This window comes from Macrobrachium rosenbergii, chromosome 28 (genome assembly GCF_040412425.1).
Source record: "Macrobrachium rosenbergii isolate ZJJX-2024 chromosome 28, ASM4041242v1, whole genome shotgun sequence".
In the NCBI taxonomy this organism is placed as follows: Eukaryota; Metazoa; Arthropoda; class Malacostraca; order Decapoda; family Palaemonidae; genus Macrobrachium; species Macrobrachium rosenbergii.
In genome coordinates, this window is record NC_089768.1 from 21303445 (window position 1) to 21329992 (window position 26548).

The 26548-nt window shown below is 37.4% G+C and overlaps 2 protein-coding genes across 2 annotated transcripts in view; one reads left to right on the top strand and one right to left on the bottom strand.

Moving 5' to 3' along the window:
• Positions 1-26548, top strand: part of LOC136854117 (armadillo repeat-containing protein 8-like) — a 294260-nt gene that overhangs the window by 179568 nt on the left and 88144 nt on the right. The gene's annotated exons all lie outside the window — the stretch shown is intronic.
• LOC136854112 (peroxidase-like) lies at positions 1685-26076 on the bottom strand. The gene is made up of 20 exons (XM_067130295.1): positions 25972-26076; positions 21656-21738; positions 21315-21534; positions 20951-21130; positions 20703-20831; positions 19628-19783; positions 18708-18784; positions 14953-15145; positions 13058-13258; positions 12623-12846; positions 10357-10527; positions 9685-10086; positions 8564-8682; positions 8316-8418; positions 7903-8100; positions 7011-7150; positions 6474-6638; positions 6013-6212; positions 2196-2365; positions 1685-2042 (listed from the first exon to the last, which is right to left on the bottom strand). The coding sequence occupies exons 2-20, from the start codon at positions 21735-21737 to the stop codon at positions 1822-1824; spliced, it is 3351 nt and encodes a 1116-aa protein (XP_066986396.1). The 5' UTR covers position 21738; positions 25972-26076; the 3' UTR covers positions 1685-1821.

Here is a 26548-nt window from a genome sequence, read left to right on the forward strand (position 1 = left end):
GAGATCAGCTCTGTGCCACCACAGACCTTGGCCGAAAAAAAAGTTAAGTATACCTTAGTTTAACCAGACCACTGAGCTGATTAACAGCTCTCCTAGGGCTGGCCCGAAGGATTAGACTTATTTTACGTGGCTAAGAACTAATTGGTTACCTAGCAACGGGACCTACAGCTTATTGTGGAATCCGAACCACATTATACCGAGAAAAAAACCTTCTGCCATGTACAGAATCTGCTTCAGCAAAGTACAGTAGTAAAATAGTTCGAGTAGAATGGAAATTGCAAATCTGCACTGTTCCAGAAATGTTATAACATTGTCTGTTCTGGGACCTCCATATACTGTAAACATGGTCGAACTTTCGTGGAATTAAAAATTTGAATTAAACCATTCCATTCTTCTTGCGATGATGTACGTTTGTACTAAGTTGAAGATCCCAAGGAAGAAATAGATTCCTCCTTTTTCATCTTTGTCACGGCTTAATCCCTAGTTGGAGTCGCTGTTTTTGATGAACATTTTCCAGGCGTTTCTATAATACTCTAGGAACGGCTCATTCCGTATTTTTTTCCGATAGATGTTTTACGGACGGATGTCCTTCCAGACTCCAACCGCTCCCCACCCCCCCTCAACACCAATCCAATCTAAGGGTAGGAACAATAGCGTTTATTTTGTTAGTTCAATTGATGAGCACTTTAATGTGACAAAAATATTAAATGCAGAGAAAAACCGAATATCCTTAAGAAATGTAGCTTTAGACAAAAGTGCTTTATTAGCTTAAAACTATCACCTCTTTGCCCAACTCAGCTTGCAGAACGCTTCTGCTTTCGGATGCTTCAATACCCACTAGTGATGCCTACAGTGCAACACGTGAGGTGCACTGACGGCACTACATATCCTCCCCCAACCCCACAACCTCCGCTACGCAAAGTGAGCGCTTTGCACTCCTGAAAGAAATGTTTTCCTTTAGGAGATGAAAGTGGAGAATGACCCTTCAAGACCTCCAGGATTATTACTAAATTCAGTCAGTTGTATTACGTCGCGTGTTGAATCGCTTATTTCACTGGTATAATTGTTCACAAGAATCCCCTGTCCCATGATAATCACTACTTAGTTTTGCTTAATTTTTCAGGCATGATGCTAGTCAACATTTACAATACTGTCCAACTTATTTCTTTATGGAGGAAACTTACACAGGTATTAGCAGTGGTACAAGAATTCCTAAGATCTTTCTTCCAGGAATTAATAACACAACACTGTACATTCCTTGTGTATGTACGTAGCCCTCAGACTAATACCTCGTGTACAGTGGTTTTTAAAACCTAATGACAGCTTCCAGATGGCACAACAACAAAAGGGAACAATGTTCAGGAACACTGGCCTACAAAGTAGCAGCTCAAATATCACTTACTAACTGGTATGTATATTTCAAGATTGTGAGGAAAAACTGGGGACAATCAAGAGTGAATTCCTGAAATAGACCTTCCTTTGTCATCATGATTATAGTCAAACTAATCAGATCTATAATAAAACTGGAACAGGTTAATTACCCAGTTTTATGACCATTTACGAAGTTATGATAATCTCTCTATAACATGAGACAGGAAAATATACATTTCTGGATTAGTCAGAAACTGTCACTCAAACCACTTTCATCATGAACTTCATGAATTAGGTTAGTCAAACCATGAAATTGAATTAAAATTATTTCTATTAGAACAAGAGACTTACAGAACACTAAAATGCGCGAATGTAATTTATCATAAAAAGCTACTGAAATCCTGATAGGACTTACAATTAGCAGTGGTATAATTTTAAAAACAATGCAGATTAGTCTGTTTCCTCTTGAGGCGCGTATGTCCCTGACCCTGGAAATTCTATCGGGCGCTGTCTCCAGGGATTAAGACTGTATGTTTCCACACGGTGGCACGGCTTGATCTGATTCGTGGAATCGACTGTCTCGAGCGGACGAGTTTGTATCCTCTCTAGTTCTGGAATATTGTTGCACAGAATCCTTGCAAGAGTTACTTTACGTAACTGAGTCAGCTGAGCTGCGAAGAGAAAAAATGTTATGCAAAATGTTATGAGGCAGTCAGTCGTAGATATTTGAGATCCACAAGTCCATTTTTAACAAATCCATTGAATCCCTTAATATTCCATGCCAAGTTTAGTTTTTGAAAATTACACAAAAGATATTTTCAAACCCGCAGTGAAAGGTGCAGGACCATCCTGGTATTCAAACCAATATCGATCGGCTTTTTTGATTCTCAAAAACTGGTCTGCAACGAGACAGGTAAACGTTGGGCCAAGTATCCCACCAAAGATTGGATGTTCTGACACTCCTCCAACGAACAAGTCTATGTCATGAACACTCCTGTAATATAAGACCTTCCTTCTGAAAACAGTTTTCAGTGCTTTAAAGAAAAAATATTGTAGGTTCATTGTTTACGAGTGCCTGAAATACCTGAAGAAAATTTAAATTTGTATTTCGTAGAATCAGAACGACAAGCTACTTCATATTCAATATAAGCACCTCTTACTGCAAGCTGCTTATATATTCAACGTAAGCACCTCTTAGTACAAACTGCTTACATATTCAATGTAGGCCCCTCTTACTTGGGTAGGGTACAGAACGCATCCAAAGGTAGTTTATTACCAATCTTCTAATGAACAATGCTGTTCATGAGATGCAGCACAATATTGCCATGTGACATCTAAAAGATAATGCTTCTAAGAAATGTCAAGAATACAAGAACAAAAATGTTTTGTTCAAGCAAATAAATTTTTGAACACTACTCTCCAAAATGACAGTTTTATACACAAAGCCCTTGCCTACAATAAGAGGAACGAGCAACAAAATATAACTAAAGTCAAATTCCAGGGACTATTGTTGTCTCTATTGAAAAATCTCTTTATACCGAGAACTTTTTCCGTAGTAAAGTTTCTGTTGGGGTTTGGAACTAATAAGGAATGTCATATCATGGTCAATTTATCAATGCGTGTCATGAAAAAAATATTTGCAGAAACTTCCAATATAAGCCAGTGGTTAGCAACAGAAACTTCCAACATATGACAGTGGATAGCAATAGAAACCTTCCAACATAAGCCGTGGTTAGCAACAGAAACCTTCCAACATACGCCAGTGGTTAGCAACAGAAACCTTCCAACATAAGCCAGTGGTTAACAACAGAAACCTTCCAACATACGCCAGTGGTTAGCAATAGAAACCTCCCAACATACGCCAGTGGTTAGTAACAGAAACCTCCCAACATACGCCAGTGGTTAGCAACAGAAACTTCCAACATAAGCCAGTGGTTAGCAGCAGAAACCTCCCAACATACGCCAGTGGTTAGCAACAGAAACTTCCAACATAAGCCAGTGGTTAGCAACAGAAACCTTTCAACATAAGCTAGTGGTTAGCAACAGAAACCTTTCAACATAAGTCAGTGGTTAGCAACAGAAAATCAACGTAAACCAGTGGTTAGCAACTGAAAATTTCCAACATGAGATAGTGGTTAGCAAATGCCTTCCAAGTTAAGCCACTGGTTAGCAACAGAAACCTTCCAACATAACCCAGTGGTTAGCAACAGAAACTTCCAACATGAGCCAGTGGTTAGCAACAAACTTCCAACATAAGGCAGGGGTTAGCAACAGAAACGTTTCAACATAAGGCAATGGTTAGCAACAGAAACCTTTCAACGTAAACCAGTGGTTAGCAACAGAAAATTCCAACATGAGCCAGTGGTTAGCAACAGAAACTTCCAACATAAGGCAGTGGTTAGCAACAAACCTTTCAACATAAGGCAGTGGTTAGCAACAAACTTCCAACATGAGCCAGTGGTTAGCAACAGAAACTTCCAACATAAGGCAGTGGTTAGCAACAAACCTTTCAACATAAGGCAGTGGTTAGCAACAAACTTCCAACATGAGCCAGTGGTTAGCAACAAACTTCCAACATGAACCAGTGGTTAGCAACAAACTTCCAACATGAACCAGTGGTTAGCAACAAACTTCCAACATGAACCAGAGGTTAGCAACAAACTTCCAACATGAACCAGTGGTTAGCAACAAACTTCCAACATGAGCCAGTGGTTAGCAACAGAAACTTCCAACATGAGCCAGTGGTTAGCAACAAACTTCCAACATAAGCCAGTGGTTAGCAACAGAAACCTTTCAACATGAGAGTGGTTAGCAACAGAAACCTTCCAACATAAGCTAGTGGTTAGCAACAGAAACCTTTCAACATAAGTCAGTGGTTAGCAACAGAAAATCAACAAACCAGTGGTTAGCAACAGAAACTTCCAACATTAGCCAGTGGTTAGCAACAGAAACTTCCAACATGAGCCAGTGGTTAGCAACAGAAACTTCCAACATGAGCCAGTGGTTAGTAACAGAAACTTCCAACATGAGCCAGTGGTTAGCAACAGAAACTTCCAACATGAGCCAGTGGCTAGCAACTGAAACTTGCCTACATAAGGCAGTGGCTAGCAACTGAAACCTTCCAACATAAGCCAGTGGTTAGCAACAGAAACCTTCAAACATAGGCCAGTAGTTAGCAACAGAAACCTTCCAACATAAGCCAGTGGTTAGCAACAGAAACCTTCCAACATAAGCCAGTGGTTAGCAACAAACTTCCAACATAAGCCAGTGGTTAGGAACAGAAACTTCCAACATAAATCGGTGGTTAGCAACAATTTACCAACTGAAATATGTTCGCTGGTCTTCTGGTTATGAATTTAACATTTTAAGCCCAGGAATTAATATGTAAGCAATTAGTGAGCTTCAGTAAAGCCGGGAGTAATTAGAGTGATAAGAAAACGTTAAGTGTAGAACCATATAAGGAGAGAGAGAGAGAGAGAGAGAGAGAGAGAGAGAGAGAGAGAGAGAGAGAGAGAGAATTTTGTTAAAAGAGAGGGGTCCACGAAATATGAACATGCTAAGGCCAGACTACACTCACTAACAAACAAGCAATGTGAAATTGCAGTGCAAGTAAAACTGGCACATACTTTAAATGTGACTTCATTCTCTTCGTTAGTGTGTGTGTGTGTAAAGCTGCTGAAAGCAGCTGCAAAAGAGGAAAAGGACCATGAAACATTAGCACAAAAAAGCCAACTACCCTTACTAACAAAAAAAAAAAACAAGGTGGATTACGATGCAAAGCGGTTTAGTGTTTACCTAAGCTGACATAAATATGACTTCTCATTCTCAGTTCGTTAGTTACATGGAAGGATGTCATTTAGCGAGTGACACATCTTTAGTGTTTCGCCACGGGTCACTGTTACATATGGGGTAGAACAGCCTTAGTAAGAAAATGTAAGAGCTTACGTGGACTTTTCAGGATAAGAGAAAGCGAAAAAGGAGGAGGGAGACTGGAAAGGTACTTAGTCAGCAACCAGCCAAGAATTTGAGAGAAGAAATTGAAAAAACGTCTTCAACAGATAATAGCCAGCACAAGATAAAAAAAAAAAAAAACAGAGTCAATCAGCAAAGGGCAATAACCTGATTAACCTGGTATGACAGTTAAAACAGCATTATTCTAGATAGGACACAACATGATCACAGTATTTCTGAAATACTTTTGGGGCCCACGAGCGAGATCTTTTGGTATGCTGTCCAAAGATTTCTCCCAAAGATAAGTATCTGGTTCGAAACAAGTGTCTCCTCGGGAATGACTGACTTGTCAAAATTCTAAAAACCCTGAGATTCATTGTTATGTACAGAAGAACAATATTGGCTTTAATGCCATTTTGGCACACTAAAAACTGCACATTACTTAATGTTGATTCTACAATATCAAGGTATGGTTTGAACAACAGAAGCACCCAGTAAATATTTGCATCGTGCATGCATATGAAATGAGTAAATGATTACAGAAGAATAAAACAATTTTAGCACTTAATTGAATTCAGTAAGATCAAATTACAAACAACAAAAATTGCCCAAGTACCCATTTTTAAATGTTATACCCCGCAGTTGGCCAACTATACTGATAAATCACTTTACGTTAAGTTTAGTTCATACCTGTAAACCTTCCGAAAACCTTCAACGATATGGTCGTCCATAACCGAATTAAGTTCAGCAAAGGAGTTTATGGGGTTCAAACCACAGTGAATCCTCCATTGCGTATACCCTTTGAGTCCATGGTCTCGACCTCGCTGGATGTTAAGAGCAACCAGGTCTAAACCAAAAGGCAGGGATCCTTTGAAAAGCTTGCCTGAAACCTGTGCAATATATTAGGATTTAATATAAACATATGCTCAGTTTGCATTGAACTATAATAAAATTAAGAGCAAACAAGATTTAGAGATGGAGGGGGTAAAAATATTACTCTCGTAATTTCTGTAAATTTGTTTCTAGAAATTTATGGAATAAACTTGCTCCCTTGGAAAAACCTTTCTTCCAAGATACTGAAGAAACGGTTCAATAAGTACATCAATATTTATTTGGTTAATCTGGAAAAAAGAGACTTGACTAGTCCAAACCTCCTTTGAGAAGTAAGCATCCACTTTCGCAGATGGCTGAGAAGTTGCTCCTCTGGCCAAGTTGCCTACAGTATCTTGTTCGTAGAGAGAAAAGGGGAGGAAGAACAAAGACGACAGCTGTTCTGTGCTTGGAACTCCAAATCTATTAATCTTAAGAATTATATCCTGAAAGGTTTCAAAATAAAATTTCAATATGGAATGGTTTTGGTTAATGTGATAGTTTGGGAGAAAATTATCTCACTTATTCCAAACGAGTGAGCAATTAATAGGTTTGATACCAATGGCCTAATAGTAAGATTGAGTATATTTATAAACTCAATTTCAATTATAAAATATTTAGTATTGAGTTTCCCTAGCTAAACAGCCAGGTACAAGATGGATTATACCAAAATCTTTAACTGTCTGAAAACAGCAAAAGTTATTAGCCTGGATTGGATGTGAAATCACCTCTCTTTAATTTGGTTAACTGATTTTATCTTAATGTATCTTTTACAAAAAGATTCATACTTCTCAGATAATTTCAGGATAAAAACTCACTGCAATCAGACTATGTCCAAAACGATACGCAGCAGTAGCAAAGGCATTAGAAATGGATACATCCAACTTGCTGTCATAATCTGTGCTATATCTCCCACCTGTCAACACATTCAGATCCAGGGCATTCATCACAAACGGTCCTATTGGAAAAAAATGAATTTAACCTTCAATTGAATAAAAAACAAAATGAATGTCAGGTATATCCGAGATGACTACTTAATGCCGTTACCTTAGCTGCAGCTAAGGATGTTTCAGTCCACTGAGAACCTACAACTATAGCCCATGAAAGTATTATGATGTAAATTCAAGTGTAGTTTGTAATGGCATAACTTAATATAGCTGAACTTCCTAGAGAGCTCTAATGGTACATGTTCTACTTTTACGCAAAATAGAAAGTGGAAGGGAGAGAACCATGGGAGTTTTTCTTTATTTTTATTATAATATGTCGAGTAGTCTCCATAGGATTCATTTTTGGCATTAAACGTAAAGCATCCTCCCTTAGGACAGTAGTCATTCATAATTCTATAGAACGACAGTCAAGTGCTAGAGACCCTAAGATGCATCACATTATGCAAATGACTCATGACCCATGATTGGATACAGTTTTCTGACTGTGTTCCCTTAAAACAAGGACTGAGGCATCTGGGCTGTCCAGTACCATGAAAATGGGCTCATATGCAGCCTGCTTGGGGGTGCCAAAAATAGAGTTAAAAAAAAATAAATATATTTTGGACTTATCTAAAACTAATTACACTACCGAATACAAGAATAAAGAAATTTCTCACAAAAATTACACTGATTTTTATCTATTTTTTTAAGAGATAACAGCATTTAAGGAAGGCTTAGGGATTTTTTATATACTAAGATCACAAGTATCTATCAGTTAACTAACCAAGAACAGCAGGTAGAAATTCACTGTAGGTCACTTGTTGTAATTCAGCTATCACAATCCTCCTAGCTTCCTGGAATAATTTCTCATCTCCCCACGTTGGATTAAAAGTCTGGAGGACTCTGGCAAGTCTGTTGTGCTCCCGCTTCCAGACAGTTTGGAAGAATGTCAGTAATAATTGTTCATTGACTCGCCCATCCCCTGCAAATGAAAAATTAAGTTCCCCCGTCATTTTATTAATGTGCACAATTTACTTCAAGTGCTACCCTATTGTTCTCTACAATATGCATAATTGCTACATATTTAACTTTCTACAATAGGTACATTCAAATTCCCTAAAATGAACTAGCCTTGTAGTTGCTATGATAAACATGAAACTTCAAGATCCCTGTACAGTAGAAAACTTGTGTTCTTACCAGCTACGAAACAGAATTTCCCGTTATTGAACTTATCCCGAATATTACAACCATCATTTATGTTAGATGACGGTGGAAGTAGTCTCTGGCCTTCACGTGTAACCTAGCCAAAAAAAAGTGGGATATTTTGAATAAAACGCTTTTATTTTAATTAAACTTTGGAATACGAGTGACAATTTGAAGAGATCGTCATTTCAAGTACAAAAGCACAGAAAAGAATTAAAACTAAAATTAGATGCACAACCCACCTGAGCTTTCAAGGCTCCGTTTTGAAATGTTCTCAGAGAATCCGCAGTCTCTTTCTTAACGCCATAAATGACAGAACCGTCCAAGTACGCCGAGTGCTGATTCAGTTGCTCCCTTGGACCTGCAAAGACAACCGGCCATTATTAGCCTGTGTACACATTTTCTTAGATTACTGCACGTCTGACTTATTGGCAAAATCCGGTTTAATTTCAGATTCCCTGTAAAAATCTGTATATTTTGCATTTTCTTCAGATCCTTACATTCTTATTTCAAAATCCTCAGATGAAAAATATTTGGATACTGGCATTCCAAGTTGGTTTAAAATTCTCGACTGAGGGGACGTTGATTCGTCGCATTCAACATGAAACGTTTGCTGTGATGTACTAAACGTTTCTTTTCATTAACGTTCCTCTTTTCACATGAATGAGCACTTACACTCCCAACTGACCAGTATGCGTTAAAACTTGAAACGAACTGAAAAGGTGAAACAGCTAAGAGGACTGATCTGCCGAGTCCAGAAAAGAATTGCACAATTCTATTGGTTACGTGGGCAATGACGCCGATAGATAAGCCTCCTAAAAATCGAAAAGAGAATAGGACTTGTTGATAGATGGGAGGAAAGATAAAGCATGCTTTGAGGGGTTTTGATAACACTTGACCAAAAGTTGCATCGATAAGCAGCTCTCTCTAAGAATCACACCACAAACCCGGTGTCACTTGACAGGTCGTGTGTAAAGTACAAAAATATTAATACAGTAATATAAAACAATTATGTTCTTAATTACTAAGGGAAAAATTTATGATGTGCAGTATAATTATTCAGTGGTGTTGTCATGTACATGAAAGTGGTGTTGTCATGTACATGAAAAAAAAATCCTTAGAGGAAATGAAGAGTGAGGAAACTAAAAAGCATTGGAAAAAAACAATAATAATACTGTACAGGTACGAAAGACAAAGCTTAATGGACAAAGTTTGTGTAGGCCAGCCAGTATTATAAACCAGCATATATAACAAGAAAAAGGACTGTGTACATGAATTCGCACTATAAAGGGGAAATTAACAAGCAAGAGATATAAGGAAAGGCTTTTGAGTAATAACATGGCACAAACATTGTTACACTTACCAAATGTGCACATGGGTGCTGGAGCTGATCTTACAAATTCCATACACGTTTGACCATGCCGTGAATAAAACTCGTCATCAACAGGAATATTTATTGGAGCACATTCTTCATTGAAAGATCTACGAGGTATAATTGTAGGTTTGCTCTCGGCAGAAAGAGACTTCCAAAGTGGAGGTACCGGAAGACCCTCCTGCCTCGAGTCATTAAGCAACGCTTCACTCGTCTGTATTTCAAGTAGCAGGTCATCAATAGGGTCGGTGTTAAGAGTGTTTCCTTCTTGGAGAGATGGTTCAATCAACTTCGCCTGTTCCAGTGCATGTTTTGTGGCACTAAGATGTCTTAAACCATCATCTAAGGTTGCTCTCAAATCATCACAACATTTGATGGGACTACCACGATACCCTGTCGATAGCTTACACTAAATAAATTGCTTTAATTACAGTGCTTTAGTTACGGTGCTGTGAAAGAAACAAATATTGAAGTACAATACTTAAAAACAATTAGCCCGGCTGTAATTTCAAAAATGCTTCAAAGCTTTTAACGTTTTCAGTACTGTATGATATTTGGATAAAAAAAAAAAAAAATTTCAAACACCGGAGTTCAATACAAATTAAAACATTAATTAAAACAAGTCATCAGATTTCCATGGACTATTAAGATTTAACAACTTACCTTTAGCAGTAGGTGTAGCAGTAAGATCATGATCTAGAAATTGGCCATAGGTCATTAGAAGAATGGTATGCGACGGAGAGTCTCCGTTAGGTTCACTGTTGAGTGTTGCACTTACTAAACGAGCACTAGGTAAATTCTCACCAGTTACAGACCTCCTTAATTCTGATATTCCTGGTCAAAATCACAACTTGAATCAAGTGCTGTACATCCAAAAATATTTATATTCAGTTACCATCCTCCAATGCAATAGTCCTAGAACAAGTCACAATGCCTAGATCCGACAAAAGGAAACATTAAGGAAAACTAAGGTTTAACCCCTGAGGAAGCAATTAGACGCACCTCTAAGAAAACAATGAGAAAATGTGTTTTAACAGGTAAAACGGTAATGACCCAAGCAATCCTGGAATACTGATTTCCACAATTATAGGAAAAGAAGTGTCAATGCCAGCTAAGAAGGGGGAAGGGTCAATCACTAAGCTCAACTGGACAGAAATCACATTAAATGCATATCTAATAACACGAGCTTCCCTTATGACAAGGGAAAAAACCATAAAGCGTTACGGACAGCCACTGAGCAGATGAACTGCCTTTGATTCAGTCACATCAACTTGAAAATATGGAATGGAATATGGTAGTTTGGCCGAAGGCCAAGCGCTGGGACCTATCAGGTCATTCAGGGCTGAGAGGAAAATTGAGAGTGAAAAAGTTTTAATGGTGTAACATGAGGAAGACCTTGCAGTTGCACTATAAACCAGTTGTTAGGAGAGGGTGGAAAGCAAGACGGAAAGAAGTAAATATGAACGGAGGTACAAGTAAAAGGAATGAAAGGGACGCCGCAGAGAACATAAGTAATGCCTACAGTGCACCTAAAAAAAAAAAAAAAAATATTTGCACTAATCTAAACAGGAGCAAGTAAAAACCTTTAATAACTGGTATGAAGTTAAGATTTAAATAACCTAATTTATTAGGAACAGGTTTACCCTAAGTGATAATTGCAAGGAGATCCCGCAGGATTTCATCGAGGTCCCCCTTGGATGGGTAACCTGTGTCGTTCAAATTAGGTTACAGTGTGTGTCCCATCTATAAACTCAAATGGTTTACTATCTGTTCCTATATTGGGAAGTGATAACTGAGGATAAAGGTTAACACACAGACTGCTGAGTGGAAAGATGCCATGGAGAATGGAGTGCAAGTTTATAGTGTATGCAGCACAACAAAGCTAATTGTATGGTAAAAAGAACTATAGGTATCTGCAGTATCAGTGCAGTATATAATGTACAATGGGCTGTAACCTCTTGGCGACGATTCAGTAATTTTCCCAAAGAACACAGTGTGAAACCTCGGAGAATTTCATGAAAGAGCTTCCTATGATAAACATAAATAATGGCTATTTCAAACCACTTGTTCTGGAATAAAGCATAACCTAGCAAATCATTCTTTTAATGACTAGATTACCCAAGGATGGACACACATTTAAGACGACCACTGTGCGTAGGGGAATGGTAGTTTCCCTTAGAGGTTGGCTGGTAATTATAGTTTAGGACAAATTTCTCATTTTGAGCACAATACTTTGAGGCATAATGAGCATTACTAAAAATAATTATGATAGCTGTTAGTCTGAAATGCAACTTACTTGAACATTCATATGTTCACTTTCTATTTTATGAAGCAAAAATATTCATAACGAAGTCACTGAATCAAAATAAGCATCACAGAGAAGTCAGCAAGTGAGAAAGGAAAAGGAAAGCAAGATGCATAAAAAGATTTTGCTAAGGTTGCTTTACTCAGGACTGTACTTGAAGAGTTGTCTAAGGCTGTGAAAAGCAAAGATAATTTTAGAGAACTAATAATTCCAACTGCCACTTGGTCTCATTTATGATGTTTTGGAAGAAAGCAGCATTGCTTGAGTAGCCTAGCCTCTTAGGAAAAGGAAATTTTCAATATGAGGTCCAGTAATCTTCACTAAAGCCAAGTATGGTGTAGCCCCGACTTTACTATAATTTACTATAATTTAGGCATTCTTGCTAAGTTTTAACTGTCCCAGACTTTTGGTAAATGGTTCAGCTAACAACTGCCCAAGAGGTATGGTACTGTGAAAAGTTCTTTCCATATGCATACATGAATTTAACGGCTTTTCTCTTGAATAGGTAACTAATCTTATGCTAAAACACCAACACTATTCTTGAAACTACTCTGTAAACAGGTTCAGTGCCTCTAGTATTGACAGTTTTTCTCTATATACTTACTCTATCACCATCATCCTTACCATCTGCATAATCAGGGAAAAGATACCGTCGAAATTTTGTGAAGGCAGCTCCTCGCAGCCTATCATTTAGGTTATTACAAGAACCATCTAAGGTCCTGTAGGGACTTTTATCATCACAAGGTGGAGCAAGATCTGGTCTCTGGAACATCTTGAATCTCGTAGCACATTCATTTGATTCACCAAGAAGTGACAAGCCAGTGGCAGCAAGTTTAGGTATCTTGAAACTTTAAAAAAAAAATGATTCGTATATTAACAGTATTTTTACTCTTAATTGAACCATTCTTATTACAGGGCAAATGCTTGTTCAAGGAAAAACTCTTCACTTAAAACTTTAAGCTGGTCTCATTTTAAGTATTCAAATGCACAGAAATTAAAGATTTTACTAAAGAAATAGTGAAATTGGGCATTAAAACTTTCAACACTAAGTTTTCAAACCTTTCTACTATATCAGATGTAGCCCTCCCTATGATGTATCCAAGCTTGGCCATTTCAGTTGATATTGGATCAGTTCTCCTGAAGGCCTCCTGATGCTTACCAGATGGAGAATCAAGTGGCACTGTTTCATTTCTTCCATCAAGTTCTATATTTATACTTACTCTCAGCTGTAGACCCTTATTCCCTATGTCAAAGGCCCTCCTGGTTGGATATTACAAAGATAGTCACCAGAAGTGAAAGCTGATACAAATTGGTCAAACTTGTTTCATTAAAAAAATATATATATATTTCAGTTCCTTATATCCTCTAGGAGGAGAACAATGAGGTCCAAACAAGTATGTAGATTATTTAATTCAACAGATATCATTGATTTAAAATACCTGCAACCGATGGCAAAACGCTTGATTGGTCCATGTACAGGGGATCTATCAAAGATCCTTTTATTTTGGAAACAAATATTACCTTTAAGGCAGAGCCCATATACCAAAATCTCTCACTTCAAGGACTGCTTTAGCGGTCCAAATTGACCGGAAAGGCTTTGTAGTGTGGTAGTCAAGTCAGCATCTGCTATTTTTATGGAGGTATAAGTGAAAGTTCATTTGGGATGAAAATCTAGGTTATACTGATAAAATCGGAAAAGTACAGTATTACCCCAGATGAAGTCAGTCAGTTCGACTAGCTCTCAGATTACATGAGAAAAGGAGGACCTGACTGCTCAGACTTAAAGAATGAAAGAGAAAGTTCATACTCTGCTAGTTCTGAGTGTGATAAATTGTGAGAGTATAATAAAACCACTGTCTAGCTCCTATTTTTACTTTATCAGGAAACGAGGCTTTAGTATTAGGTCTTCTTCGCTAGGACTAACTGCTCCACAATATTTTCATTTCTTTATTAGATATTTTAAGAGTAGGAGGTCATAAATGCAAGAAATAAGATTTTCCCTTCAAGTTTATACGTAAAGTAGTTTTTTTTCTATTGTAAAGTATTGAGAATAACACGTATGAACTTCATAACAGAGGCGTTCAAGAAATGCAGGAGGAACACAGTCGACTTCCCTAGGGCTATGGTCGTAGCTCGAGTTTGAGATTTATTCATTCATTCACAAAGAACCTCATTTGAATTTATGTACACGAAGCCCTTACAAGATGAAGTTATACTAGTTCAGTGTCCAAGTTCCATTCCTACAGAACAGGATTCAAGGCCTCACTATGCAATATCTAATATATTTCCATGCTCATGCTCCTATATAAATATTCTATAAACGCTGCGTGGGTGTTTGTCTAGTCAGGCAGAGCACGGGTACTACAGTGGACACTTTCCTTAGGGTTGGATTTTTTGCTCTTGCCACTCATGGAGAGCAATACAGTATTTTCATTGGGTCTGAATCCACTGACGCCAAGCTTCAAATTTCCTTTTAAATTTCCAAGCAATCCCACCGAAACTATTATATATGAAATAAATAATAGTTAAATATATGAAATATATTTAAATACATGAAAACTGCTGTCCTAATATATTACTCTGTACGTGGGCACTAATTTATTATTTACATTTTGCTGAAGAGTTCCAAGCAATGTTAATGACTGTAGTTCAAGTGAGTAACATTCCTTATCTAAATTATTAACTGTCAATGATCAAGTCAGGCGACAGAAGAGCCCAAGCAACTATCTGTTGGATGCTTAGTTAAATTTCCGAAAGGGAATCAAAGCTTACTGCTAACATTTGTTTTTCTCTCTACTACCCGTCAAGGAAAAATTGCCAATGTCACTTAACCCGCTAACGTTCCCGAAATTTCACTTAACCTATTGTCAACGCATATATACTAGACATACAAAACAAAACTTCCATTTTCAAAAATATTCCTCATTACTGTTCGCAATGGTAACCAAGCTCACCTGGTTTCTTTAGAAATGTCTCTTGACAATAAAGGAATCAAAGCAGACCAGTTGTACTGATTGGCAAAGGACTGTATTGCCTTCAGGTCGATGCCCTCAAGAGATGGAGCAAAAGTGGCAGAAGGGGGCCTGCTGGGACTCTTGACATCGGGGCCCAGTCCAGCAGCAAAATTATTCAAGAAGAAATCTGTATCTGTAAAAACGACGGTTAGCATGAAATTAAGAGGGTTAAAGTTACTGAAATTAAGCTGGGGGCTAGGTATTTTGATGATTTGTGAAGTTCAGGATTATTTTAGGATTTTCTAAAGTTCTGATGATAGTAATGTCCATTCTCCTTTTTTTCAGAGAGTTCTTGTGGTGTGCGAGGTAGACTAAGAATTGTGAAGTACTGTACTCAATACTATGCAAAGAGCGTCTATGATAAGAGGAAAACCAAAAAAATTACGTTATCCTGTTGATACTGTGATACTGTGCATGACAAAAAATAAATGCAACAATACACAAGGCAATTATACATATTAACCAAATGTTAACATCAGTAATGATTTACGTCTATGTTTGTGATTATTGATCTTGTCATGGCGTGCGGAATGTGCTACGATAATAGACAGCACTTAATACCAACTACCCCTGCAGGACACGCACACCGACAAACACTGTTTATTCGTTGGCTCTTGTAATGACAAAGTCAATACTCTCTCCCTCGCCCCCCCGCAACTCACGCTACCCTTACCCTCACCCCCTTTCCCCTCTCCTCTCCCTATGTAACGAAAGAAGCTAATCACAGATAGAAAAATATTTTTGGGAATCTATGCAGGTTGTGTGTGCGCGCGCGCGCGCGCATCTTATTACTACTAAGAGTTGAATAGAGAGATTTAAAAAAAAAAAAATAGAAATACCGTAAACAAACGTTAATCAAAATGAAATATAAATGCAGTACTAACTACAGTTATAAGAACCATCATATAATTTCTCTCTCTCTCTCTCTCTCTCTCTCTCTCTCTCTCTCTCTCTCTCGTGATGATTGTTGTTTTCTTGACTGATGTTTTGTATCCTTTTAAACTTAATTAAATGATAAACTAATTCATATCCGATTAGCTGATAAATTGACCTTTCAGTTAACAGAAATAACTTCACAGTAGATTCTAAACTAATCCGCCATTAAGCTAGTCAAAGGCCCTGTCGCTACAAAGGCCTTATCGCTCGCTTATAATCATTATGAGTAATTTTACAAGTTTTTACCTTTTGTTTTATAGCGTAGCAAATATACGAAAAGCGATAAATTACATTGTTACCTAAATAAATATTTACCTGTTTTAGGGGAATTTTTTTGGGATTTAAAGCTGGATGAAATCCAGCGTATTTGTTACCTTTATATTACTTTCAGACTTTTCTTATAATTAAGCTTTTTCATACATAATACGCTAAAATGAAACAATTCGGCTTAAGGAAATGATCATCACTAATATTCAACCCTGAGAAATAGCTATAGAAAAAGACCTGTATGAATTATTCGCGCTCAACTTCCCTTGTACCACTATCCCTGGTAATAACCAGCCCCTACACCCTTACCCCCTGGATATAACTATCCCCCATACCCCACCCTTATAATCACCGTCCACCACAGCAAGCCCAGTATACCTCGCGTAAGTTCTCTTTATTAAGATTAATTTTCGACTTCCCTTTGGACAAATAATCTACGTCAGTGTCACTGTAATTAAGGAAACATTTTATCCATGAAATGCTAATCGAATCTGGACAAGTAAACGTTAAGACTCTGTGTTCTGCCAACCATGCATTGGTCTTGTTCTATCTGCCAAATACATTTGCCCTCACATGTGTTTTTCCCACTAAGAGATAACCAATATGTGAGTCATTCAGTCGACATCATCCTCCCATTATAGAGAATGGACTGCATTTTGTACCATCAAAACATTACTTAAGTATAGGACTATATGAAATGTTTTAATATTAAAGATATTAAAGGGAAGATTAATTTTGCATCTCAAACAGGTGCTGCAATAACCACTGACTGGACTAACCAGTATACTGAAAGTTCGTCCATCAATACTAGTTAAATTATAATTCGGTCAAACAAATGTCATTGACCTAACTATAAGAATTCATTTTATTGTCCGTTATTAAATGTTTTTTCCATCGTAAAATGCAAGTTTCACCCAAAAATGGTCTTTATACCGACATTTTTTGTTAGGCAGTCAGGAAAATTTATTTACTCTTAATACTCTTAAAGGAAAAATTTCAGTTTCATAAATTTCTCGATGCTAAGAAATCTGCAATTCCCTAATGGACGTCAGATTGGATAGAGAGATAACTACGTATTTCAGGAGGTTTGAGTCATGGTTTTTTTGCCAATATCTTTCAAATTAATTGAATGGTCGGTGTTACTTTGCAACTGTTTCACACCCTCCCCTAATTTTTAGTAAAATTCAGTTTCCAAATGCAGCTTTTTGTCACTTTACTCTTGAATTTGATGGGGTAGCCGGCAAACTGATTAACGCTTTCGGACATACGAGCTTGTTTAACTAGTGAAGTTGTCCTGAGAATCTACTTATAGTAAAATCCTCACTACCCCCAACTTCCCTCTTCGTCTCCACCATTGAACTTATCCCTACTCTTCTTTTACTTCATTACATTTCCCCCATGAATGTGCATAATTTTGTTATGGAAAGGTTATTTTATGTTTATTCTAAATTCACTGTTCTACATATGTAAAAAAAATAATGGGCTAAAATCACAGAACTGTTTATAACCATTTCAACATTAAGCCATAGCTCTGAACAGCACCGAGACAACGTTCTCTAAAGTTATTGGATACACAAGTGGTAAACCCGTCGTTTAACCAGACATTTTATTCATCAACTACAAAGATTTCGGAAACCCTTAAATTCTGTATAACCATGTAGGTCGTTAGCTCGTAAGTTCATCTCATCCTACATTGCTCAGTTGAAAAATTGCAATGCTAATATGTGCCTGAGAACATTCCTTTACATAAATATTGCGAAGAGAGAGAGAGAGAGAGAGAGAGAGAGAGAGAGAGAGAGAGAGAGAGAGAGAGAGAGAGAGAGAGAGAGAGAGAGAGGAGTGGGGAATGAATGAAAAGACAGACGGGGAAGTGAGGTTTCAAGACTGAGGAAGGGTGGGTGATGGGAGGGATAAGTGCTCCAAGAGTGCTTATCCGAATGAATTCGTAAATATTGATTGACTAAGTTTGTCTATGTCCTAAAATTCAAGAGTAAGTGCAGTTAAAATCTGTGTTTGGACATGGATTTTTTTTAAATTAGGGGAGGGTGTGAGAAACTATTTCAAAGTACCATACCAATCAATCAGTTGGTTTGAAAGATAGGAAAAAAACCATGACTCAAACTTCCTGAAATACATAATTATATTCACAGTCGAAACATGCTAAAAATTGGTCTGGGTAATTCCCTGGAAAACTTTTAAATATGCTCAATACTGAAATTTCTTGCAAGTATGATAAGACACTAAGGATTCTGGTACACTTTCACACTTCAGTACACCTCGTCCCTTCTGTCCGTATGGACGCCTTATCTTTATGTAAAAGCCATTAACACTGATGAATCTGAAGCTCAAGGAACCAAACAATAACAAACACATGGAGCCGCATGATCGGCCAATGGAGATGAATATGATGGCAGTGACGTAAACGAAACATCTGGCCTCATTTGTGAAGGTTTGTTCAGATCCTCAAACCTCCATTTTTGTAATAAACTTACCTCTTATGGGCACTGCGTTCTTCAAAAAACTAAGCGTTCTCGTGGCCTCAGGATCCGTGGGCATAGTGTCAAAATTTCTGAAAGGTAGAACTTTTGTTCAGGTTTAGCTTACAATCTCAGGGCATGTTGGAAAGAATGGATAATTGATTTTCTAAATTCTCACCATGATCGTTTGTATTTTAAGTTCTGCTTTACATCTTGACTGAAATTTCACATCTGCATCAATTAATCAATTTAAGTTAAAGATTGCTACTGTCGTAACATCCAAAGGTTTCGAAAATGAAACGGGAAAAATCTTAAAAAGCAAAATATTTAATTCGTGCAAGCTAAACTCTTGATATTTACAGAAGGGCACTTAGTTGAATTCAAAGTAATCAGTAAGTGCCCATTTCGAAGGCTTTACATTTGGTGATTATCTCTTATCTGTGGTAACGAGTTTCTATTTCCAATTATTTTCCCAAGGATAAAGAAGGTTAAAAAGTATTGATCTGAAACACCTAGTTTTTCTTGTTTACATTTACAGGTAATGAAGCTTTTGTCGGAATCCTTTGGCATGGAGCTTAGAATCTATGTAGCTGCAATTCTATTAAGTGTGAATTTTGGTGGAGATTCCCTTCAAAAAATTTTTGCCCATGAGGAATCTGAAATACCGACATCCTAGTGACGCTGTTTCGTCCTTAAAAAAAAAGTATACAACAGAATATGCTAAATCCCTGATATTCCTGTTTATGTCTTCTGTAACGGACGTCACTGAAAACCTCTCCGGTAATTTCTTATATTAGAAATCCTAAAGATTATGGATAAGCTAGCCATTGGAAACCCTACCTATACAGTGACTGTGTGACGCTATTGCTTAAAATCACCTGTAGGGCTAACCAACACCTGAGTTTCTAACCAACGCCTGACGAAAAATTACTTACGTTGGAGTTTGGTAATCATCATTTTCTGTGTTGTCACACTCATTTATCACTTTGTGTATGCCATCATCTCTGCACACTTTGCTCACTTGTGGATTGCTTGGCTCTTTCCACACCTGGCCAACAGCACGGGGAATGCCAGACTCATCTATACACGGCCTGCGTGAAGCAATGTTACCTTCTTACTATTCATAATGGGCACAATACGTTCGAGTGAAAAAAACTGGAAGACAATTAACCTGCATAGGAATCTTCCACAAAGCCATGCGCCAAAATAAAAAAAAATCAAAGGAAAGCAAGAATAAAAGATTTCATAGCTTTATATATACAGTATATACTATACACATACTTGTGTGTATATATATACAGTATATACAGAGTATATATATATATGTATATATATATATATATATATAAAATATATATATATATAATATATATATATATATATATATATATATATATATAATATAAATATATATATATATATTTTATATATGAAACATTTTCTACATTTACATATATATATGTAAATGTAGAAAATGTTTCATATATAAATGTATATAATATATTATATATATATATATATATATATATATATATATATATATATACACACAAAAATATACATATATACGTACATATGTATGTGTATATAATCAATGGAATCGTCAACAAACTACATAAATGGAAGTTTAGGACGAGTATTTCCTCACTAAAGAGAACCCAAGCCCAAGACCAAGGCCATGATACAGAGATGAGACACACCACCTCAGGTTTGAGAACATATTTATATCTGGCACCTTAGATAATATCGCATATAAATCATGGCAGCAATTCTAATCAATTAAGCAAAACATATGATTACGACAAAATTTCCAAACCAAGCCAGTTCCATACGTAATTACTGTAGAATTCAAAAGAAAAATACCTTACGAGCAAAACTAAAGGCTTTAAATAGATCTCGAATTAAGTCTTTTGTTTTCTTGCATCTCATAACTTTTTTTTAAACATGGTTCAAATAGAATTTAACTGTAAAGATGCCACATAATAAAACTGTAAAAACGTGTTAACTTACGTCATACACTCTCTACCACATCCCGGTACCAAACAGCAGATTTCACCATAGGCGCAGTTTGTATCATTATCGCACTGGTCTTTATAGACGATACACCGACGACTGAAGCTTTCCTGGGCTGGGCAACTCCTGGAAGAGCATAATCACATGGGCTCACAGCGAGAAACCTGCTCAACTGACCATTTAGTTTTAAAGTTCCAAATACCGACTTAAAAAAAAAAAAATATATATATTTAGACAGTACTTACAGACAGTACCAACGGGGACAGCATTGTCCATCATTGTCTTGAAAGCAAGAGTAGTTGGTCAGAACGGGCACTGGAGAGCACGTAATTCTGGTAACCACAAGACCATGCTCGGTGCATTTGTATTGTGTACATGGATCCTGTACGTCAGTCCACTCTTCTCCTTGTTTCCTTCCTCGACACCTATCATAAATCAAATATAATCTTTATAAATGAAGCACTTTTCGGCTGATCTAGAATGTCCTTTAAAGATTGCATCATCTGTGCACTATTAAAAGATTAGGCTCGGACTCATCTACAGTTCATGTGTTCACATCCCATCAGTAGTTTTATTTGACACAGCATTGCTGGGGCATATAGTGCTTACATTTTCTCACCGCAGTACCAAATTGGACAACATCCGTCAACTGGTACAGGGGTACACGACGGATCTGGTGCCCTGGGGCAGGTTACGTTCGCTAGATGACAAGTGATCTGACCTTTCTCGCATAAGCAATTCTTGCACATAGATGGTTCATACCACTCTTCCTGCGGGTATCTGTAGGTCTTGTTCTGATCGATGCATCCATAGTCCTGTTCTATGGTCTCTTTTATAGAAGAAAAATTAAGTTCAAAGCTCTGGGTGCTAGCTGAACTAAATATCTGAAATATTCGATGATTTTCAGTAGTATTTCTAATATTCTGTTAATTATATTGAAAAATTCTTACCAGCATCTGTAAACTCACTTTTTCCTTCGGTTAGCAACATCAGCAATACTGCCGGGAGAACGTAAATCATGGATCTGTGCATTCTGTAAAATGTTTTGTGTGATTAATTATACTTTAATTCTGGAGCTGTATTTCCTTGTGTTATGAATCTAAGCAAAACATGCAAAAGATAAAAAGCCTCTAATTCACCAGCCTCCTCACAGCTTTGGGAGACTTTAAAGCACCGGATTCAAGCAACAAACTCGCGACGAAGACTGGCATTATCAAATATCACTGATACCAAAAAATGTTTAAGGTGAAAAGGTTAAACCTTGGTTAGTTTACGCTAAATTACCAAGAACTCAAAATTATTATTCGTCTGTTTTTCGTAATGAACGATTTCATTACTAAAGTATAAAAGATTTTTTTTATCTTAACGATTCTTAAACTTGACTGAACTTTGCATTCTGATATCGGTATCTGAAAATTTCAAAGTAATAAAAGAAACGGATATGAGAAACTCAACAACTACAGAGATAAAAGTGGTTTACTTGAAAAATACGTAAACAAGGGGCTGGGCGATGGGTAAAGACTGACTTTTTCTGCGAGTGTATGACCTACATTTTGAAGTTGCCAAAGGTCACATCCCCAACGAGCTCTCTAGGTCTGCAGCCAGAGCATTGAAAACGTATGTTTAAAAAATTTGTTTCCAGTGATAAATTCCTCATCCATGTTGGCAGTCTCCACTGAGGTGATTACATAACTCTTAAGCTATAGGGCGAAATAGTCAGGAACCAAAGCAACACAAGACCTTAACATCACCCGTGCATATCTGCTCTATATTGGTAAACAGATCACCTCGGCGCCTCATGCCATCTTGTTCCTTCAAAGAATATATAACAGAAAGGTGGTAAAGGGTGAAAAATCGTCCATCCCCCACCCACAACTCGAGGTCGGCATTGAGTACCTTACAACTATGAATGGGAGGTCACCTAATGTCTGCACCCATATGCTCTCATTCCTTGCAGTAAATAGAGGAGTCCTGAGCTTTCTCAGCGAAGACGTCAACAACCGTCACAAAAGAAAAGCAATTTAGCCTTTAATCCTTTGACTTCGCTAACCTATTATTAAATATTCTACTTTGACAAGCCTTAACTCACGTTACATGTTAGCATGCAAGTTTGAATAACGAGGAAGAATGGGAAATAACACTAAAGTAAATAATGCTCCGAAGTTTTTTCGGCGCAATAGTGTTTTCTGTACAGCCGCTGCAGCTTATAATCAAGGCCACCGAAAATAGATTATCTTTCGGTGGTCTATAATCCTGTATGAGCCGCGGCCCATGAAGCTTTAAACGCTGCCCGGTGGCGGCCTATCCTATATCGCTGCCAGAAGCACGATCATGGCTTACTTTAACCTTAAATAAAATAAAAACCACTGAGGCTAGAAGGCTGCAATTTGGTATGTTTGATGATTGGAAGGTGGATGATCAACATACCAATTTGCAGCCCTCTAGACCTGATGTAGTTTTTGTGATCTGAGGGCAGGCAGAAAACTGAAAATAGCATAAAACGAGGAGAAAATGGTTACAAATTATTCGCCTCCTCCTTTCACCCTTAGTGGACTGGCTAATGTGATCAATTGTGTGTAAAATAAAATACCTTTGTTGAAAACAGTTCAAGGGGAATCTGTTATTCCTAAATCTTTTCTACCATTAGCCAAACCAAACTAAATTAAATCACTGGTGCCAAGTTAAGTATATCTTAGTTTAACCAGACCACTGAGCTGTTTAACAGCTCTCCTAGGGCTGGCCCGAAGGATTAGACTTATTTTACGTGGCTAAGAACCTGTTGGTTACCTAGCAACGGGACCTACAGCTTATTGTGGAATCCGGACCACATTATGACGAGAAATGAATTTCTATCACCAGAAATAAATTCCTCTAATTCTTCATTGGCCAGCCGGAGACTCGAACGCTAGGCCAACAGCGTGCTAGCCGAGAGCTCTAGCCACCCCTCCAATGAAGAACTCAAGCCTAATTATACTTAAATTCTTGATTAACCATGTCCCAGCTACTTAAGGGAATGGAGCAAGTTAAAAACAAATTTAACAAGACACAGTGAACCACGATATCAGTTGGTGCTAACTCTTATCAGCTACAATCAAGCAGATAATGAAACAAAGCCAATATGAAATACGATAACAGTGAGCAAGTAAGCGAGAAGATTGCCTGGAGGCAAAAGTAAAATGCAGCACTTTTAGCATATATTAAGAGGAATCAAGATATTCAAACGCCCTAGTTAGGCAATCGCCTCAAGTTAGGTTATATTAGGTTACGATTGATCTGTTTATTTCACTAAGCTTTCGTATACCTATTTTGCAGCTTATAAGACAGAAATAAAAACAGTGATGTTTAGTGTCGAAATCGCTAATATTAAATAAACCGTCAAAAACAAATATGTATTCATATTTGACTATTGGAGGTTTAAATTTACACATTTTCTGAGGAACACCACTAATTTAAAGTTGGAGAGAAATTCGTTCATATAAATTCATTACTTTTTTCAAATGTATTCTACATATGAATAGCTTTTTATTAACGGGAGAGATGGTGCGTCTCAACATCTGAAACCATATTTAATGAGCTTCGTCGATGTAATTGCTGAATCACCAATGTTAACTAACTAGAGCAATTCCTTGAACTCAGAACTGCGCACGATTTCATAGATCGTACCTCAATAGGTTGCTCACAACGCAGATTTTAATTTTTAAGCTACCATGTCAGGCATTTCCAGTAGTGTATCAGTGTACCATTGTGGTCTATAGGCACTAAGAAACTTTTTGATTTTATTTAAAACTCCCCGCAGTATATTAAAAGCTGATCGTAGGGGCTCAATAAATTTCAAGGCGAAAACAAATATTCCAACACCCTCGCAGTCCACCCCTTCCAGGAGTATGAATAAGATGGGCCATTTAAATCACCTTGACAATAGTAAAGGAATTCATCAATCCTCTAGCAGGCAGTGCTTTATTACCATCTGACTATTTAGAATGGTACAGTCACCACTATTGTCAGCCATCCTCATTCCCACATCCAAAAAACTTGCAAGTTATCGAATTCACCCAGTTAAGCTCTCGAATTCGCCCGGTTAAGCTCTCGAATTCACCCGGTTAAGCTCTCGAATTCACCCAGTATTCACCCAGTTAAGTTCAAGAACTCACCCAGTATTCACCCAGTTATGTTCTCGAATTCACCCAGTTAAGTTCTCGGATTCACCCAGTTAAATTCTCGAATTCACCCAGTTAAATTCTCGAATTCACCCAGTTAAATTCTCGAATTCACCCAGTTAAATTCTCGAATTCACCCAGTTAAATTCTCGAATTCACCCAGTTAAATTCTCGAATTCACCCAGTTAAATTCTCGAATTCACCCAGTTAAATTCTCGAATTCACCCAGTTAAATTCTCGAATTCACCCAGTTAAATTCTCGAATTCACCCAGTTAAATTCTCGAATTCACCCAGTTAAGTTCTGGAATTCACCCAGTTGTCAGTATCCTGTCTTGAGTGTACGGGTGCATGTAAATAAGGGAACCGAGTTGCACGAATATGATACAGTAATGCATCTGTGTCCAACATTTCAAATATATGGCAATATGAAATTACCACATCATAGCAGCAGACTACTATATACTCTATATTGATATGACTTAAGGAAGCCATAACGCAAGGTGGCAGTGATCTTGGAAAAGCCGTATGTCTGGAAATTAAATATCACAGCCCACCTTTCTGTACGACTACGGCGAGATATTGGAAAAACCCTTTAAAGCATTTTGAAAGTGAAATACTGACCATTAACCGTACGCAGCATCACACTCAGGAAACCATCATTTACATACAATCATTACCAAAATCTAGGGGCACACACACCAAATTAGCACCACAGAAAAGGGGACGTCGGCCTTGCGCCCAGCTGTTTCCTAATATGTGAGAAAAGTCAAGAGCAGATAGTACTTCCAGGTGACCGAATTTATGCCAAGCCGTAAGCCCTACATCAAACAGCAGGAATATCTCAAGTAATCGCCAGCACTTTTACCAAGTATCAACATCGTACTAGCATGGTCTTTAAGAATTAAATGTTTATACTTCCAATAAAAAAAACTATCCTCAAAAATTTTGCTACCTAAAACTAGATCCATCTCGTCTACATTTATTCTGCCAGTTGAGCAAACCAATTATTCAAAAGCCTCCGGAATCAAGCTATATCAAAACTTAATATGTCCCATTTCTGTAACGCTGTAAGTAAATATTATTACTCTTAAAGCAAAAACTCTCGTACCTAAGTCTGAAGCCAGCACCTGTTGAATATGAAATTCCACTATAAACAAAGCTCAGTTCCAGATATACATACGCCCAAATTTTGTGTTTATTTCTGTCAAAACTGTCCCCGCCCAACGCAAGGATCTCTGATACCTGCGAACAGTGAAATTATAACAACAAATTTGCAAAAGACACTAGGGCCATCTGTTGGAAGGACTGGGAACTTGTAAATTCCTTCGCTGCAACTTGAGATTATAAGCAATCTCGCCCAAATCATAATCTTCAAATCGCACATGACGCAATAATGAGGATGAAGTTTAGACCTCCTGTATTCTGCGGAATCAGTTCAAATATTAGAATGCGATAAAAATTCATCTGTGCTATTCCCTCTACTGAATAGCTTGAAATTAAGTATCTGAACTTTTTTATACCATCCTTAAGGAATGAATTTCTTTTTAACGAATGTGTCCTCTCTGCCTGCACGATGAGCATTCAATTCAGTATTTGAATTACCCAGAGGCAACAGATTCATAGATAAGACTGACGATCAAATTCTACAATTTCAAAATTATGATGGGCCTGATATTCGTTTCGGT